Source organism: Nyctereutes procyonoides, unplaced genomic scaffold (genome assembly GCF_905146905.1).
Source record: "Nyctereutes procyonoides isolate TBG_1078 unplaced genomic scaffold, NYPRO_anot_genome, whole genome shotgun sequence".
NCBI lineage: Eukaryota > Metazoa > Chordata > Mammalia > Carnivora > Canidae > Nyctereutes > Nyctereutes procyonoides.
The window spans coordinates 64,224,489-64,242,659 of record NW_026575046.1 but is presented as its reverse complement, the minus strand read 5'-3'; the positions used below and the strand labels follow the sequence as shown (position 1 = coordinate 64,242,659).

Genomic DNA, 18,171 nt, shown 5'->3' with positions numbered 1-18,171 from the left:
TGAGTGGGGAGTTGGGGTAACTGGGTGACAGAACTGAGGAAGGCATTTGATGGGATGAGGACTGGGTGTTATATGTTGCAAATTGAACTTCAATAAAAACAAATGTAAAAAAGTTCATCCTTGTTGTAGTGTATGTCAGACCTTTTTTAAGGCTGAATAATATTCAGATATATATATATATATATATATATATATATATATATATGTATATATATATATATATATACCATATTTTGCTTATCCATTCTGTCGACAGACATGTAGATTACTTCCATGTTTTACCTTTTCTGAATAATGCTGCTTTGAACACCAGTGTACAAATATTTCTTTGAAACCCTGGTTTCAATTATTTCAGATATATTCCCTTAAGTAAAATTGCTGGAAAGAATCTCAAGCAGATCCTCTACCAAGTGCAGAGCAGCATGGGGCTCCATCCCATGACCCCCAGATCAAGACCCAAACCGAAACCAAGGGTCGGCTGCTCAACCAATGGAGCTACCCAGCCACCCCTAATTCCCCTAATTTCTCTCTTTCGTTACCTTTGCCTTTAGTATCCTATCCAAGAAATCATAGCCAAACCTAATGTCATGAAGCTTTGTCCTATATATTCTTCTAAGAGTTTTTTTTTCTAGTATTGCATTTAAGTCCTTAATCCATCCTGAGTTTTTATATATGGTGTTAGGTAATGGTCCAACTTCATTGTTCTGTATGCGGATATCCAATTTTCCTAGCACCTATTGTTGAAAAGATTGTTTTTTTCTCATTAACTGGTCTTGGCACCCTTATTGAAAATCATTTAACCATATGTGTAAGGAGTTATTTCTGGGCTCCCTATTCTATTTCATTGTTATATAGGTCTTTAATTCTGCCATTATTATACTTTTTTGATTACTCTAGTTTTGTAGTAAGTTTTGACAACAGTAAGTGTGAAGTCTCCAACTTCGCTCTTTTTCAATATCATTTTGGCTATTTGGGGTCTCTTGGATTCCATATGAATTTTAGAATGGCCTTTTCTATTTCTGAAAAAAAAAAAACACTGGGATTTGGTAGGAATTGCACTGAATCTGTAAAACACTTTGGGTAGGATTAACATCTTAACAACATTAACTTTTTCAATCCAGGAATATGGGATGTTTCAATGTATTTGTGTTATCTTTAATTTCTTTCAGCAACATTTTGTAGTTTTCATTGTATTAAGTCTTTCATCTTCTTGGTTAAGTTAATTCTTAGGTATTTTATTCCTTTGGATGGAATTTATAACTTACTTTTCATGTTGTTCATGGTTAGTATATAGAAATGCAACTGATATTTGTATGCTGAATTTGTATCCTGCTTTTCAAAAAAGGATTGATTGATTGACTTGGAGAGTGCAGGGGAAGGGCAGAGAGAAAGAGAAACCCAAGCAGACTCCATGCTGAGCAAGAAGCCTGATATTGGGCTCAATCTCATGACCCTAAGATCAGGACCTGAGCTGAAATCAAGAGTCAGATGCATATATATATATATATATATATATATATATATATATATATATATATTCTTTATCCATTCCTCTATTGATGGACACTTGGATTGCTTCCATATTTTAGCTTAGAATATTATATATAAGCACTTGGATTGCCCTTTAGCTTAGAAGATATATATCTTCTTTATCCATTCCTCTATTGATGGATACTTGGATTGCTTCCATATTTTAGCTATCATAAATAATACTGCAATAAACATAGGTGTGCATATATCTTTTTGGATTTGTGTTTTCATATTCTTTGGGTAAATGTCCAATAGTGGAATTACTAGATCATATAGTAATTCTATTTTTAATTTTTTGAGGAGCCTCCATACTGTTTCCCACAGTGACCGCACCAGTTTGCATTCCCACTAACAGTGCACAAGTTTCTTCTCCACATTCTGGCCAACATTGTTGTTTCTTGTGATTTTTTTTCTTGTTTGAATAGGCTATACTTTATGTTTCCTTGTATACTTTATGATTTTTTTGTTGAACATTGGATATTTGAATCTAATAATGGGATAAGTCTGGAAATTAGATTCTCCCCCTTCCCAGGGTTTACTGTTTTTTATTGTTTATTTTTTGTCACTGTAGGTTGTCTCTGTGCTGAGGGTTAGCCTGAGGCATAAAATTAAGGTATTTTCTTTTTTTTAATATTTTATTTATTTATTCACGAGAAAGAGAGAGAGAGAGAGAGAGAGAGAGAAGCAGGCTCCATGCAGGGAGCCTGACATGGGACTTGATCCTAGGTCTCCAGGATCACATCCTGGGCTGAAGGTGGCGCTAAACCGCTGAGCCACCCAGGTTGCCCAAATTATTTTCTGAGTATTTCCCTAGACATGCATGGTCACTTTCTAGTTTTCACCTCACGTGCACTTGTTCTCAAGTGTCCTAGTTTTGAATGTCTGGTTCCTCAACAGGGGAAAAAGAAAAAGGAAAGGGAGATAAAGGATGCTCCCTTTAAATCCCTTGGTAGTTTCTAGCAGGAGGAAGGGCCTTACAACAATGGAATGGAGGGAGGTGCAACAACAAACAGCAGATAGCCTCTTTGTCTTCTGTGATCAGAAGCAGCAATCAGCAATCAGAGAACAGATCCACAATATTTAAGGACAAGGTCCTTTTAGCTCATCCTGGCTCCAGCATGCTGTGTGCGAGCTACTAGAGGAACACATACATGGTTCCCTGCTACATGCCTACAGGGGTGGGAAATGAGTAGCTGCTACTGTGTTAAGATCTGAAATTAGGGCAGCCCGGGTGACTCGGCGGTTTGGCGCCGCCTTCGGCCCAGGGCGTGATCCTGGGGACCCGGAATCAAGTCCCATGTCGGGCTCCCTGTGTGGAGCCTGCTTCTCCCTCTGCCTGTGTCTCTGCCTCTCTCCCTCTCTCTCTCTCTCTCTGTCTCTCATGAATAAATAAATAAAACCTTAAAAAAAGTGAAATTAACCAAAATTAATCACAATGTGCCATCAAAATTTTCCCCTGGAAGTTGCAAGCCTTCAACAGACTTGAGTTCCAAAATAGTTGTAGCAGACAAAATGTGGCAGTGCAAGCATTGTGTAGGTGGGGAGACAGATTCCTGGTGCTTCCTACTTTATCTTCCCAGAATCTTCAAAAATATTCTTTTCATAATTTTCAAAAGTACACTCTATCTGTAGTGCCCCATTTTCTTCCTAATACTGTTTGTCTTGGTTTCATTTTGTTTTGGCCCAATCATGCCAGAAGTTTGTCTATTTTGTTAGTTGCTTTTTTAAGATTTTATTTATTCATGAGAGACATCAAGAGAAGGCAGAGACATAGGCAGGGAGAGAAGCAAGCTCCCCACAGGGAACCCCATGTGGGACTCAATCCCAAGACCCCGCGATTACGCCCTGAGCCTAAGGCATACCCTCAACCACTGAACCACTCGCTCAACCACTGAACCACCCAAGTTACCCTTGTTAGTCTTTTAAAGAAGCAGGTTTTGTTTTGTAGCTCTTTTTTAGGGCTTATTTCCCAATTAATTAATTTTTGTTCTTATCTTTCTTCTTTCATTTTATATTCTTTGGGGTTCTATTTTAGTAGAACAGTAGTTCTGTTATTTTAGTTCTGTTATTTTAGTATTTTAGTTCTGTATTTTAGTAGTAACTCAATAGGTTTTAATCTTTTAATGTTGAGAACTATTTTATTAAAGATATATTTAAACAATTTTGTATCCATGGGGCATGGATGGGGAATGTGCCCATTTTTTAATACACTCAGAGCTCCAAAAACAAAATGGTCAAAGCTCTCTTTCATCTTCTTAGAAGACTTACACACTGTTAATAAACCCCCCACTAGCAAAGAGGAAACTTTCTTTTATACAGCTTAACTCTCGGCAAAGTGGAAAGAGGTTCTCAAGAAAATCCAAGGGGAAAATGACACTATATTGCAGAGGGTACTCATGGTCTCCACATTTTTTTTGTTGTTTTGTTTTCACAGCTACCTTCACAGTTTCAGTCTAATTTGTGGGCTCTATGCTGAGGAGGGGTTGCTTTTGGTTGACTCATTAATTTGTGTATTTTCTTTCACTCTTGAGCAGACAATAATGCTTTATCATTATAACTCCAGTGGTTTTGAGTTTCAAGACTTCTCACCACCGAAGATGCTTTTTTCCCCCTGTAAGAATAGAATATCCCAAATTAAGCTTTTTATTTTGAGATAATTTCAGATTCACATACAATTATGAAAGTAATACAGAAAGCTATCTTGTACCAGTTTTTCCCAATGGTAACATCTCACATTACTACAGTAAATTATCACAACCAGGATATTGACATCGATACAGTCAAGATACAGATCATTTCATCACCACAAGGATTCTGGTTACCCTTTTAACCCATGTTACCCTTTTAAAGACACCTCCACTATCATCCTCAACACCAGGCAACAACTAATTTAGTCTCCATTTCTATGCTTTGTCATTTAAAAAATGTTATATAAATATAATTTTACAGTATGTACCTTTTAAGATTGGCTTTTTCATTCAGCACAATTCTCTGGAGATCCACTAAGATTGGTTTGTGTCCCAGTAATTTGTTCATTTTTATTGATGAGTAGCATTTCATAGTATGGCTGTATGTTTGTTTACCCATGGAAGAATCTGGGTTGTTTACAGTTTTTTACTATGAAGCTCCTAGAAATTAAATACTGTTTTTTGTGTGAATATAAGTCTTCATTTTGTGGGGGGGGGATAAAGGCCCAGAAATTAAAAAATAATAATAATAATAAATAAATAAATAAATATTTAAAAAAATAAATAAAATTTTTTAAAAAAAGGCCCAGAAGTACAATTGCTGGATCATATATGGTGGTTTGCAGGTTTTGTTTTTAAAGAAATTGCACACTACTTTCTAGACTGACAGCATTCCCACCAGAAATTCTGACGTTTGACATTTCCAGTAGGGATGTATCAGTGATCCAGGTTCTTTGCAACTTTGTCAGAATTTGATGGTTTCACTATTTTTAATTTAACCATTCTGATATGTGTGCAGTGATGTCTCATTGTGGTTTTGATTTACATCTCCTTAATGGCTAATGACTTTGAACAGTTTTTCATATGCTTTTATCCGCTTTGGTAAATTGTCTCTTCATGTCTTTTGCCTATTTTCTAACTGGTTTGTTTGGAGTATTTTTTATCATTGAATTTTGATAGTTCTTTATATATTTGATACTATTACTTTGTCGAATTGTGATTTGCAGATATTTTCTCTTACTCTTAACCTCGGTTTTTCACAGAGCAAGTTTTTAATTTGTATGAAGTCCAATTCACCAGGTTTTTTTCTTTAATGGTTCATGCTTTTAGTGTTAAGAACTCTTTGCCTAACCTTAGATCCTAAAGATTTTCTTTTTCTTTTCTTAATGTTTTCTGACTTCACATTTTACATTTAAATCTGTGATCAATTTTGAGTTAATTTTTGTATAAGGTATGAGACTAAAGTTGAGGTTCATATTTTTGCCTACAGATATTCAATTGCTCTAACATCATTTGTTGAAAGGCTACTTCTCCAATGAATTAATTTTGCACTTTTACCAAAAATCATTAGGCAGGAGTGTCTGGTTGGCTCAGTTGGTGAAGCACATGACTCGATCTCCAAGTTCTGAGTATGAAGCCCACATTGGGTCTAGATTACTTAAAAATAAAATCTTTTTAAAAATCATTAGGCATATTTAGAGGAGGCTATTTTTTAAAAGATTTATTTATTTATTTATTTATTTTATTTATGATAGACACAGAGAGAGAGAGAGAGAGGCAGAGACACAGGAGGAGGGAGAAGCAGGCTCCATGCCGGGAGCCAACATGGGACTTGATCCTAGGACTCCAGGATCACGCCTTGGGCCAAAGGCAGGCGCCAAACCGCTAAGCCACCCAGGGATCCCCAGATGAGTCTATTTTTATTTCTATTTTTTCCATTGATCTATCCTTACACAAACACCACACAATTTTAATGTAGCTATATAATAAGTCATTAAATAAAGTATAGTGATTCTTCCCATTTTATTCTTTTCCAAAATTATTTTAGCTTTCCTTGTTCCTTTGCCTTTCTATATACATTTATAATACTCTTGTCCATATCTACAAAAAATCTTTCTGGGATTTTGATAAGAATTACATTCAACCTTTGTATCAGTTTGGGGAGAACGGACATCTTACTTATGTTGAGTCTTCTAGTCCATGAATACAGTATGTCTCTCCATTTATAAAAATTTTAAATGTCATTTAACAGTGTATAATTTCCAGCACATAAGTGCTATATATGTTTTCTTAAATTTACATGACTTAATTTTAAAGAGCAATTGTAAGTGATGTATTATTATATTTTTAGTTAGTGTCCATGTTTGTTACTAGCATATGGAAATACAATTGATTTTGTGCATTTAAATTTGTATCCTATTATCTCACTTTTTCTTTCTAAAAGTTTTGCATATTCCTTGATATTTTCTACATAGACAATCATATCATCTGCAAATAGGGGCAGATTTATTTCTTCCTTTCAGAGCTAGATGCCTTTTATTTCCTTTTCTTACTTAATTGCACTGTCTAGCACTTCCAGCTCTATGTTCATAAGAGTGGTGAGAGCAGATCTGACCTTGATTTGTTCCCAATCTTAGGAGGAAAGCATTTCATCTTTTGCCATTAAGTATAATGTTTGCCTTTGTCAGGTTGATGAAGTTCGCTCTATTTATATTTTTCTGAGAATTTCTATCATGAATTGGTATTAAATTTTGTCAAAACCTTTATTGTTTTGACCAATATGACTGTGTGCTTTTTCTTCTTTAGACTATGAACACAGTAGATGACATTGACTAATTTCCAAATACTGAACCAATCTTGGATTCCTAGAATCAATCCCACTTCATAACGACATAGAATTCTTTTTATATATTGAATCCTACTTGCTTACTTGCTAGTATTTTGTTAGAATTTTTGTGTCTATATTCATAACAAATATTGGCCACAAGTTTCCCATTTTTGTACTTTGTCTTGTCTTGGTATCAGTGTAACACCAGCATCAGAAAATGAAGTATTTCCTCTCTTCTATTTTCTGGAAGATTGTGTAGAATTAGTGTTAGTTATTATTTTTAACTTTTTAGTAAAACTATCTGGGCTTGAGATTTCAAATTATGAGTTCAATTTCCTTGACAGTTACAGAGCAACTTTATTCATATAGGATGATATAGGATGAATTTGTGTTTTTCAAAATACTGGCCCATTTTCTTGTCAAATTTATGTATAGTTGCTTATCTCTTTATTATCCTTCTAATGTCTACCATCTGTGATGTTAATTCCATTTCATTTCTAATATTGATAATTTATAGTGCCTTTTTTCTCCTCTGGAGCATTTTCTGCTTTTGGTGAGTCTTCCTTGATGTTTTCAAATAACCAGCTATGTTATTTGTTTCATTGATTTTTCCCTATTGTTTCTGTTTTTCATTTTATTGCTTTCTGCTTTCATCTTTATAATTTTCTTCCTTCTGTTGGATTTTCCTTTTCTTTTTCTAAATCCTTGAGATGGCAGCTTAGATTACTGATTTGAGACTTTTCCTCTTTTTCAATGTATGCATTTAGTGTGATAAATTTTCTCAGCAGTTCTTTAGCTATGTCCCACAAACTCTGTTACCTTGTATTTTTATTTCCATTCAGTTCACTGTATTTTTTTTACTTCCCTTGAGATGTCCTCTTTGACCCATGGATTACTTAGAAATGTGTCTTTTTGTTTTCAAGTGTTTAGTTTCCTGTTCTCTATTGTTGATTTCTAGCTTGATACTCTTGTCAGAAAACACATTTTAAGTCACTTAAATATGTTGAGGTTGTTTGTGACCCAGAGTATGATTTTGGTATGTGGGCTGTGGGCTTTTGAAAATAATGTTCTGCTTTCCAAAAAATATTGATTAGATACTGTAGGCTGATGGGTGTTGTTGAGTTTTCCTATATCCCTGTTGATTTTCTATATAGTTGTTCCATAAATTGAGAGAAGGGTGTTTATGTCCCCAACTATAATTGTGGATCCGTCTATTCACACTTTCAGTTTTATCAGTTTTTGTTTAACATATTTTGCAGCTCTGTTGTTTAGTGCATGTACACTTAAGATTGCTATGTCTTCTTGATGGGTTGAGTCTTTTATCAATGAACTTCTCTGACGCTGGTTATTTTCTTTGCATGGGCTATTTTATCTAATGCTAATACAGTCATTTCCAGTTGTTGATGAATGTGTACATAATATATTTTTCTGTTTACATTTTACCTGACTATATGGTTATATTTTGAGTTTCTTGTAGACAGCATACAGTTAGGTCATGTTTTTTTAAAAAACACTCTGCAAACTCTGTCTCTTGATTTCTTAATGTAATTATTAATATAGTAGGGTTTAAGTCTTTTGTCCTCCCTTTTTCATTTGTTTTCTTTTTTCTGCTTTCCTGTAGATTATATGAACGTTCTTTAGAATTCTATTTTATCTATAATACTTTTAAGTGTATATATTTGTATAGGTTTTCTAGTCATTGCTCTAGGTATTGCATTACATATACATTACTTATTACAATCTATTACAAGTGTCATCAGTAGTTGAAGTATAGAAATCTACCTCTCTTATGTCCTTTTGCTTTTCCTGTTTTTAACTGCCTAAAATATTTTCTCAATATACCCTTAGAACTGCATGAGACAGTGTTATACATTGTTTCGAGTGTCATACACAATTTAGAAAACTCAAAGAGAAGAAAAGCTTCTTTATTTATCTACATTTTTGCTTACCATATTCTTCCTTCCTTCCCGATGTTCCTCAGTTCTTTCTTTCATCATATCTCTTCTGTTTTATAGAAATTCCTTCAGCCATTCTTTCAGGGTGGATCTGCTGGTCACAATTTTTTTCTTTCATCTGAAAGTCTTGATTTCCCCTTCACATCTTTTCTCTGAGTATTGGATTCTGGGTGAGAGTTCTTTTACCACTTAGAAAATATTCCATTCCCTTTGGGCCTCCATGGCTTCTGATGACAAACTGATGACATTCTAGTTGTTTTCCTTTGCTTTCAGATTTTGTTCTGTCTTTAGTTTTCAAAAGTTTAATTATGATGTTTCTTAATATGGATTTCTTTGGCTTAATCCTACTGGGAGTCTGATCAGCTTCTTGAATCTGTAGGTGTATGTCTCTTGCCAAATTTGGGGTTTTCAGGCTTTACTTCTTTGTCTCACCCTTTCTCCTCTCCTTCTGAGACTCTGATGACACTATTAGACATTTTGTCATAGTCCCACAGGCCTTTGAAGCTGTTTACATTTTTTTTTAGTTTATTTCTTCCAGATTACTCAGATTGGGTATTTCTATTTTTCTGTCTTCCAGTTTCTCTGTCTCCTCTATTCTGCTGTTAAGCCCATCTGCTGAGCTTTTCATAAGTTACTATATTTTTCTAACCTAAAATTTCCATTAGGTTCTTCATGTCTTCTGTTTCTAAGACCTTCTATTTCTCTGCTGAGTCTATGTTTTGTTTCCAGCATGTTTGCAATGGCTCAATGATTATCATGACTTTTAAAAATCTTTGTCTAATAATTCTAATGTATCTGTTACCTTGTTGTTAGCATCTACTGATTATCTTTTAAAATTCAGTTTGAGATCTTCAGGTTCTTGGTATGATGAATGATTTTCATGTAATCTTGGACTTTTTGTATGTTATGAAACTCTGATTAAACCATCTGTTTTAGCTGGATTTTTCTATACTGCTCCAACAGAGGAAGGGGAGGGGCATTGTCTGTTATCTCCAATCTGCCTCTATTGATACCTGAGAGGGACAGTTCCTCATTATTGCTGATGAGGGGTGCGGGTTCTGGTTCTTTACCTCTTTTCCACAGATACCACAGTGGGTTTAGGCTCATTACCAATAGATGATGGTGAGTCTCAAACTGACATTAGGCCTCCTCTGACACCACACCAGTAGGTAGTAGAATGACATCTTGTTACTGTCAGATTGCGGCAGAAGCCCAAGCTTCCTATGTGGTCTCCATTAAAACCGCATGGTGAAAGAGAGAGCTCATGACCACACAGCACCAAAATCCTGGCCTCCTATTTGGTATTCTCAAACACCACCTAGCTGGAGCACCTAATTTAAGTTTTGTGAGAGTAGAAGTCAGTCTCCCATTCAGCTTGGGTGTGAGTGGGGCCACATTTTTGTGTCTGTGATGTTTGGCTGGAGCAGCACAGCTACTGACTGAAAGTTTTCTGTCTTGCTAGGCTGTCCTTTGCCTGGTCTTTAGTTAGAGCAGATCTCTTTTAGTTTTTTTTTTTTTTTTTTTTGGTCTGCACTCATTCATGTTTCCAGGTTGCTGGCCTCTTCAGTATCAAGTCAAGGATATACAAGGCAAAAAAAAAAAAAAACCCAAGCAATTCATCACTGTGTCATTCCTCATGTCTCGTTTCCTTTTTCTCTCCACTTCTCAGAGTCTCTTATGTTTGTTTTACATAGGAAGTTTGAGGTATGCAGTTGTACTTAGTGAAACGAATAGGGGAAAGTATATATACTCCAGAGGCTCTGTTTTATTATTTTTTTAAGTAGGCTCCACACCCAGCATAGAACCCAAAGCAGGGCTTGAACTTGCAACCCTGAGATCAAACCTAAGCTGAGATCAAGAGTCTCAAGATGCTTAATCGACTGAGCCACCCCAGAGGTTCTGTTTTAAATCTTTTTTGATCCCTTATGACTGCACTTGAGAGCATAAATGTACCTCTAGGTATATCTCACAAGTCTGATATTTCGTGTTTTTCTGTTATTGATTCTAAATATTTTATAGTTTGTCTTATGATTTCTTTGTTGTCCCATGAATTACACCTAAGTGTTACTTAAAAATTCCAAATGGATTCCTTTTTTCCCTATATTTTTGTTATATATTTCTAATTTTGTTGACTTGTGTTTTGGTCAGAAAACTTAGTCTGTATCCCATTGATTCTTTGGCATATGGCAGAACTTGTTTTATTGAGTAGTATCTGGCCAGCCAGTTTCTATTGTATAAATGTTCCTTGTATGTTTTAAGAAAATGTATGTTATTTAATGATTGGAATAACCCTATGATTACTACTTATTAGGAAAGACCTTTTTCATCTATCCAATGGCTAGACCACATATGATGGGGCATGGATTTTTTTTCTAGTCCATTCTTTTTGAGAGTCCTGGCTTGTGGTAAAGGGGTTGGGGACAGCTCCCATCTACAGTTGCCCAAGGTATGTTGGTTTAAGACCATTAAAACCCAAGTCCCTAGATTTTGGAGTACTGCCCTTTCTGCCTACACCACCACATACCAACAGCAGCTGTTCAAGAGTTCCAGGTTTCAGTTCCAGCTTTTGCTTCTGTAACAAAGGGCTGGCCCTTTCTTTCTCATGAATTCAATGTCACATTTAAAACCATGTTCCAGTTCTGCCTTTCCCATCTAACGTGCCAGGGAGGAAGGCAATTAGGATACTGACACTCCTCTTACTTGGGATTGGGAGTGACAGAGAAGCACAAAGCAAAGAAGAAAGAAGTAGAATGGAGTGAGTAGAGAGTATGGATTAGATGGATGCCTCCATGGGTAATTGATTCCCAGCTAGGTCAGACCTAAGAATTACTTTTCTGGAACAGTGTTTCCCAGGAATCACCAGACACTTTTGTTCCTACATGCAGCTCCCTAGGATCTTTCCCTGGCAATCATGAATTTAATAGTCTAGGGTAGGACTCTGAAGCCTATTTTCTCTCAGCCTCAGGTGACTTTCATGGGAAAAAAGGCTTAGAATGCAATACTCTAGAATACTGTAGGATTCCCAGGTAGGTCCCACTTCTCTGGGTCTGGGATCTTGGAATCTGTGGTTTTTGGCAGATGCTACAGGAGATGTGCCACTAAAAAAATAACAAAACAAAAATTATAGGTATAGTATAGGTTAAAACAAGAGCTTTAGATTAATGTATAGGTGTAAGAACAAAGTATGTCAGAGATAATACTGTGTACTTAGAAACTGTAAAAGTATTGATACAGAAGTTATATGTCCATTTATTCATTCATTCATTGAACATTTTTTGAGCCCTTTTATGTCTCAGATATTTCTAGGCACTAGAAATTCTAAAATAAGTAAGATACAGACCTGAATTTCAAAAAAAAAAAAGTGTACAGAAGTATTGTATACAGAATTACAGATAGGGTAGCCAGGTAAAATACAAGATGCCCAATTAAATTTGAATTTCAGATAACCAATGAATATTTTAATATATGTCCTAATTTTATTTTTCCTCAATTTGGCAACCCTAAACACAGAAATATTTAGGAAAGCTCCCAATCCAGCTTAGGAGATAAGGACTGCAAAGTACAGTCAAATGTCAAAAGGTCTTTGATACAAACTGATTAAAATTAGCCGCCTATGGAGACTGCTGCCAAAAGCAGGTAGGATTCAAATTATACCACGTTATTCCTAGGTGAAAAAGGTATGGTGTATTCATTTGTCCCCCAAACAGCTACTAAATACCTCAGAATCTCCTTACAACATACTCAACATAATTAATATTTTTAGTACCACAGAGACTTACAGAACACAGGTTTGTGGGCAATGTCATCTAAAGTAATTCCTCCTTCAGGATTGAACTCAAAACTGCTTGTGAGGTTGTACTTTGCAGTTCCTTCTGCAGAAACCGTAACTTTTGCAGAGTCTCCCAGAACCATTTGATTGAATTCTGCACGAATAAAAGTAACTGGAGTTTCTCCTTTAAAACCTTTCTGTTGACAGAAAGATACCACTTTACAATCATACTCAAAGAGAGAATTTTCCTACATATCTGGCAACTCATTTTGACTTGAACTAAACAGTATTTTCCATGTTTTCCTAACAAGCTATATATCACAAATACAAAAAGGGTAGATAGAAAGTTGTAACAAATTAAACAAATCTAGTTGTAGCTAACTGCAACATTCTATTTAAATGCCATTACATTCGGAGTTTTTAAAAATAACTTCTGTTATCCACATGGTTATAAAAGTATATTGTGAAATATTTGAAAAAGTGAGAAAAGCACACAGGAAAACAAATTACCTATAGTTTCACTCTAACACGCAAGCACTATTAATATTTTAGAATATATTTTCTAGTGCATTTCTGTGAATACACATATGTGTGTGTGTGTGTATATATATATATATATATATATATATATACATATGTACACACACATTTATACATACACCTTTTATATATACCTTTTAAAACAAAGTAGAGATCATTCATGACATCCTGTTTTGGAATGAGCTACCTGACTTCATAATAGTGAATGAATATTTTGCCATTTCATTATTCTTGTAATTTTTAAGTTACCTTATATTGTAGTTTTATTATTTAAAATCAACAATTGAAATTAATCACAAGAGAAACTCTGGAAGAATTCAGAAGAAAAAGACCTGTAGTATAGAAAAACAAAAATCACTTCTTGTTTCACCTGTTAAATGTAGTTGCCAGGTATTTTACACACATAGTGATGTGACCTGCTGATTATATAGTCTAACAAAAAGGAAAATTGAGAAAGAAATGCCATTGAAGGGCAGCCCGGGTGGCTCAGCGGTTTAGCGCTGCCTTTGGCCCAGGGTGTGATCCTGGAGACCCAGGATCGAATCCTGCATCGGGCTCCCTGCATAGAACCTGCTCCTCCCTCTGCCTGTGTCTCTGCCTCTCTCTGTGTCTCTCATGAATAAAAAAAAAAAAAAAAAAATCTTAAAAAGAATGCCATTGAAATGTTAAGACCAGCAGGTTTGATGTGTTGGAGGGTGCAAAACCATTCCTCCTGCTGGTGCTCCCAATACATCTTCATGAAACCTGCAGATAGATGTTTGACAGGTAAACTTGAACTCAAAGACAAATATACTTTCAAGAAAAATGAATAAACTAAGAACCTCTCTAATTTCCAAAAATAACTTTACCAAGTCATATCCATCTGTCACAGTGATCTGGACGGGTCTGCCTGTTGATGACATCTGCTCCATAGCAGCACTTGGGCAAAGTCCCCCTGGACTTCTTTGGTCTCTGTAAACATAATGAATCAATCTCTCCTCTCAAGTACCACAGCTGCAGAAATACCCACATTACATCATAACCAATACTAGGTGAGAACCTAGGAAAATGCCACAGTCCAGCATTGTTTTGTGCCCTTTCCAACCTCTGCTGCTGGATTGTGCTTTACAGACCTGATCACAGGAAGGATTCCTTCAGTTAGTGCTGACATGATCTTTATACATATAACCAACCCATGAAGCACAAATCATCACAAGATAAAGAGAGCAGGAATGGCATCTCCCTTACTTCCCACCCCACCACTACCCCCTACATCTCCCATAGTATTCTTTGGTAGGTTTTTTTTTTTTTTTAATGTGCAAATCTCCCTTCAAAGATGACTTAATTGCTTTTATAAAAATATCTAACAGGAAAAAAACAGCCACATGGAATAATGGTTAGTTCATCAGTAAAAGTTCTGACATATGTCCAATTTAGTCTGAGATATTTTCTAGTTATTTTACAATACTAAGGACATAATTTCAAAAATAAATTGGTGTAAGAAAGATTTTCTACCTCAATTTAAGTGGAACTTAATGCAATTCAAACGTTTACTGAGGACACACTATGCTATGTCTAGGACTGGTGGTACAAAAAAGGTGATACCTTGCTGTCCGCAGGCTTTATAATTATTGTCTTGTGATGCCTGGGAGGCTCAGGGGTTGAGCGTCTGCCTTTGGCCCAGGGCATGATCCTGGAGTCCTGGGATCGAGTCCCACATTGGGGTCCCTGCATGGAGCCTGCTTCTCTCTCTCTGTCTCTCATGAATAAATAAATAAAATCTTTAAAAAATTATCCTATCTCTTCTCAGCTATTCCCTCACTTGAAGTCATCTAAACATCTCAGATCACTTGTTCAACACCATGTCTTCAGGCTCATTCAGGATCTAAGTGACCCTGACAATTTTCTTATCAAATCCACATTAGATTAAGGAGGACACGTGATGAGATGAGCACTAGGTGTTATAGTATATATTGGCAAATTGAATTTAAATAAATTAAAAAAAAATTTTAATTCACATTAGAAACGACCTTTTTACATTACTCTCATTTTCATTAGTAGCACATGAATTAGGCCTTCACTAGCCTAATTTCTCAGAGCCTGTTTCACCTTCTATAAAAGAGATAATCTAACTTCTGATTTTCACATTTGTTGTGAATATCCACTAAAATAGTAAAACTGCTTAAGCTATGAAGTACAATACAAATGGTATTATTAATGTGCACTGCTTTTCCTGAAAGTTCAATTACTCCCTTCAAGACAAGTAATCTCTCATTCATTTTTACAGTCTCTCAGGGCCTGGCACTCTGCCTTGTCTTAGCAGGATATTTACTGCATAATGAATGCAAGAAATCTGGCTAGTTGCATTAAGGTCAGGGCGGCAGTATGACCCAGCAATTGCACTGCTAGGGATTTACCCCAAAGATACAGATGCAGTGAAACGCCGGGACACCTGCACCCCAATGTTTATAGCAGCGATGTCCACAATAGCCAAACTGTGGAAGGAGCCTCGGTGTCCATCAAAAGATGATGGATACAGAAGATGTGGTCTATGTATACAAGGGAATATTAGCCATTAGAAACGACGAATACCCGCCATTTGCTTCTGCGTGGATGGACCTGGAGGGTATTATGATGAGTGAAATAGGTCAATCGGAAAAGGACAAACATTATATGGTCTCATTCATTTGGGGAATATAAAAATTGGTGAGAGGGAATGAAGGGAGAGAAAATGAGTGAAAATATCCGTGTGGGTGACAAAACATGAGAGACACCTAACTCTGGGAAATGAACAAGGGGTAGTGGAAGGGGAGGTGGGCGGGGGGCGAGGTGACTGGGTGACGGGCACTGAGGGGGGGCCCTTGGCGGGATGAGCACTGGGTTATATGCTATATGTTGGCAAATTGAACTCCAATTTAAAAAATTTTTTAAAAGGTCCAGGCGGCGGGGGCGGGCTCTTGTTGCTCCCAAGAAGCACCCATTCCTTGTCATATTGCTCATAAGAAAATGCAAGGGAGGGGCACCTAGCTGGCTCAGTGGGTGGAGCATGAGACTCTTGCTCTCGGGGTTGTGAGTTCAAGACCCACGTTGCGTGTAGCGATTACTTAAAAGCAAAATCTTTAAGACGAAAACAAATGCGAGGGAACAGTCACACCAGAAACAGGTTTGACGACGGATACGATGGGATGGGCGGGTGTCGTCTGGGGACAGGGGCGCGGTAGGGAGCTACTGCCGGCTATCTGGGGCAAAGCGAGAAGGAGCTCTAAGCCCGGCCTCAGGTGGGAGGCCTGGGAGGGGCCGGCGCAGCGGCCAGCGGGGTGGGTGGCGTTTAGGTCTGTACCTCAGTGCACGGCGCTGGGACGCGGCCTAGCTGAAGAGACTGAGGTAACGGGCGCGGTCGCAGAGCCACGGCGGGGAGTCCGGGAGCAGAAGGTTCCCTGAGCAGCGATACCGACGTCTTACCCGAGGAAGCCGCAAACGCCTTAAGCGTAACTGTAGCAACTACCTACCTCTCGCGAGAATTTAGTTCCCAAGCAATCACCACAAAGTGTATCCCAAGACTCGCGATAAAGTTTTAGGGGAGGGAAACAGCTGGGGGCGGTGGGGGTGGGTTTCTGCGCTTGGGCTCTGCGAATTGCGTGCTGGAGCCGCCCGGTCCTGCCTGGGATCGCCTCGTCCGTGCATGCAAATTTGCATCCACACGAGCCTAAAGTTTTCCAACTTTTGATTTTGTTTTCTCGACCCTTTTCCTTCAATATCCTTACATAAATAGAAGAAAAACCAAGAGGACATTTACTTAAAAGCGTTTATTGCATGGTTTTGAAAACAGGTCATTTAAATCTTTCTCCATGAAAAATGCAGATGATAGGGGCGACTGGGTGGCTCAGTGGTTGAGCATCTGCCTTTGGCTCAGGTCGTGATCCTGGGGTCCTGGGATCGAGTCCCACATCGGGCTCCTTGCAGGGAGCCTGCTTCTCCCTCTGCCTGTGTCTCTCATGAATAAATAAATAAATAAATAAAAATCTTAAAAAAAAAATGCAGATGATAGTATTTTAAAAGTGACCCTCTATATGAAATAAAAGATAAATACTGTATGATTTTAGTCATATGTGGAATTTAAGAAACAGCAGATGAAATAGAGGATTAAAAAAAAAGCAAACCATAAAAGACTCAACTGTACAGAACATGCTGAAGGTTGCTGGAGGGGAGAGTGGCAGGGGGGGAATGGGTAAAATAGGTTAGTGGGTAGTGGGTGTTGAGAAGTACACATGTGAGGATGAGCATTGGGTGTTCCATATAAGTGATGAAGCACTAAAATCCTACACCTGAAACTAACGTTACACTGTATGTTAACTAGAATTTAAATAAAAACTTGAAAAATAAACTTGGAAGAAAAATAAAAGTGAGCCTCTCACGTACTGTTGGTGAGACTGCAAAACAATCATACTTCTAGTGTTCAATACTTATACAATGAACAGATTTGAAGGATATGATATTAATTCAAAATTTTAATACATTTCAAGCTCAACATTAGGATTTTGGAATAGTAAAATAGCAAAAACGTGGAAACAACCCAGTGTCTATCAATGAGTAGATGAATACATTGACATAGGCACAAAATAGCATATTACAAAGCAGTCTAAATGAATGAACTATAGTTATCATATGAATGAATCTTAGCAACATACATACTTTTTGGGGGAGAGGGTGGCTTAAACCATGGAAGTTTTATTTTCTCACAGTTCTGGAAGCTAGAAGTGCAAGATCAAGGCTTTGCCTGATTAGGTTTCTGGTGAGAGCACTTCCTGGATTGCAGTCTGCCAACTTCTTGGTGTGTTCTCACATGGCCTTTCCTCAGTGTGTGCACACACAGAATTTTCTGGTATCTCCTCTTATAAGGGTACTCATCCTATCAGATCAGGACTGCACTCTTATTAAGGTTTATTAAACCTTTATTACTTCTTTACTGCAGATTAGACACAATGAAGATTACAGCTTCTACATATGAGCTTTAGGGAGACAGACATTCAGTCCATAACAGAAGGGAGTAAAGTATCCTAGGTGAAGCTGAAATGCAAGCTTCAAAATGTCAAAACTCTGTTA

General features: G+C 37.0%; 1 protein-coding gene across 11 annotated transcripts in view; it reads right to left on the bottom strand.

Moving 5' to 3' along the window:
• Window positions 1-16,547, bottom strand: part of CFAP70 (cilia and flagella associated protein 70) — a 94,580-nt gene extending 78,033 nt beyond the window's left edge. For 10 of the 11 annotated variants that reach the window (XM_055325250.1, XM_055325254.1, XM_055325249.1 and 7 more), the window contains exons 1-3: window positions 16,409-16,547; window positions 13,938-14,040; window positions 12,560-12,746 (exon numbers count right to left, since the gene is read on the bottom strand). In XM_055325250.1, coding sequence (XP_055181225.1) covers window positions 12,560-12,746; window positions 13,938-14,000 — 250 coding nt within the window. In that variant the 5' untranslated portion in view covers window positions 14,001-14,040; window positions 16,409-16,547. The remainder of the gene's footprint in view (window positions 1-12,559; window positions 12,747-13,937; window positions 14,041-16,408) is intronic. The other variant, XM_055325253.1, reaches the window with a different exon arrangement.
• Between the last annotated feature and the right edge of the window lie 1,624 nt (window positions 16,548-18,171).